Raw genomic sequence first — 1,315 nt, forward strand, 5'->3', positions numbered from 1 at the left:
GGAAAAGACACATTTTCTACAGCATTTAAGATAATTCTTCATAAACATTTAAACCCATCACTATTATTTCCATATCAAAGCTGTAGCTCTGTCACTCTCCAAACTCTTTCAGTCCTTCACAGCTCCTTTGGTTGAAGGACAACTCACAATGTCCAAGGACAAGGATTACATAAGTAGCTTGAATCGGAATTTAAGATCACCGGATTCACCTTGAAATGTGAATTATTTTGGGGATTTTTGGAATCATCTCTGTGTTGCACTTCACATTCTGTTTTTTTGCAACGCGTTTCACACAGACCACTTGCCAACACAGTGTTTAGTGACAAAAGTGGCTTGATGAAGGTTTGCTAAAATGTATACTTTTAAAACATCTGCAACATGCCGTTGTGGGGACTGGGTTATTTTAAGAAAAAAAGAAATCCCATTGGAAATAGCTCTGCTTAAAAAAACAAAAACTAAAAATTGCCGTTTTCAAGTTGAAGATTTTAAACTCAGAGTAACCCGTCTTAAAACTCACTGGGAGTCCATGAAGCTTACAAGAGACTGTCTGTTATCCTGTTTTTTAACCTCACTCGATAACTTTTGCTTTTTTCTTTATCAGGTGTTGTGCTGATCTGGCCACATGTGCTTACCAAGAGTGTTTCTCACAGTCTACAAACCCCTAAGAGTCCCTCTCTAACTGCAGGTAATAACCATAAGCTGATGTACAACTTTTTTTTGTTCCAATTCAGATATAAATGTTAACATGGTAAACCCTGTACATAGGATTGTACAGTATTTTTGGAAAGTGTATTGCAATGCATTTTGTTAACTAGGAGTAATGTATTTATTAAGATGAAATTTAGAACAGTGGAAGTTTTTGATGCTTTAACCTTTACATAATGGAGGGGTCTCAATGCTTGGTTTTATCCCAGAGGCTATGCATGACCCTGGTAGGCTCTCCCTTACCAAGCAGGGTCTGGTGTCTATGTTAGAAAAAAGGGTGGTTAAGAAACATTCTTGAAAAGGAGGATGCTGAAGCAAACAATGTTGTTCCATAAGGCTGCGGCATCACCTCGAAGCTAGGCCAGGGGTCTGCAACCTGCTACTTCAGAGCCACATGTGGCTTTTTGGCCCCTTTAGCATGCCTTTTTTTATGGTGGATAAAAACTATGAATAAGCCAACTAATGGTTTTGAATACAGTATAATAACAATTACTAATCTTAGAAGCTTTAGCAGGTTTCTTGAGCAAAATTTGAATAATAAATTCACAATAGAAAGGCATTAAAATAACAATAAATATTTTTTAGGTCTGTTTTTCTTATTAGCTTTTTG

The 1,315-nt window shown here is 36.7% G+C and overlaps 1 protein-coding gene across 1 annotated transcript in view; it reads left to right on the top strand.

Moving 5' to 3' along the window:
• Positions 1–1,315, top strand: part of ereg (epiregulin) — a 10,316-nt gene that overhangs the window by 2,708 nt on the left and 6,293 nt on the right. The window contains exon 2 of the mRNA XM_015375545.1: positions 602–685. Coding sequence (XP_015231031.1) covers positions 602–685 — 84 coding nt within the window. The remainder of the gene's footprint in view (positions 1–601; positions 686–1,315) is intronic.

Source organism: Cyprinodon variegatus, unplaced genomic scaffold (assembly GCF_000732505.1).
Source record: "Cyprinodon variegatus isolate N-32 unplaced genomic scaffold, C_variegatus-1.0 Scaffold121, whole genome shotgun sequence".
Classification (NCBI taxonomy): Eukaryota; Metazoa; Chordata; class Actinopteri; order Cyprinodontiformes; family Cyprinodontidae; genus Cyprinodon; species Cyprinodon variegatus.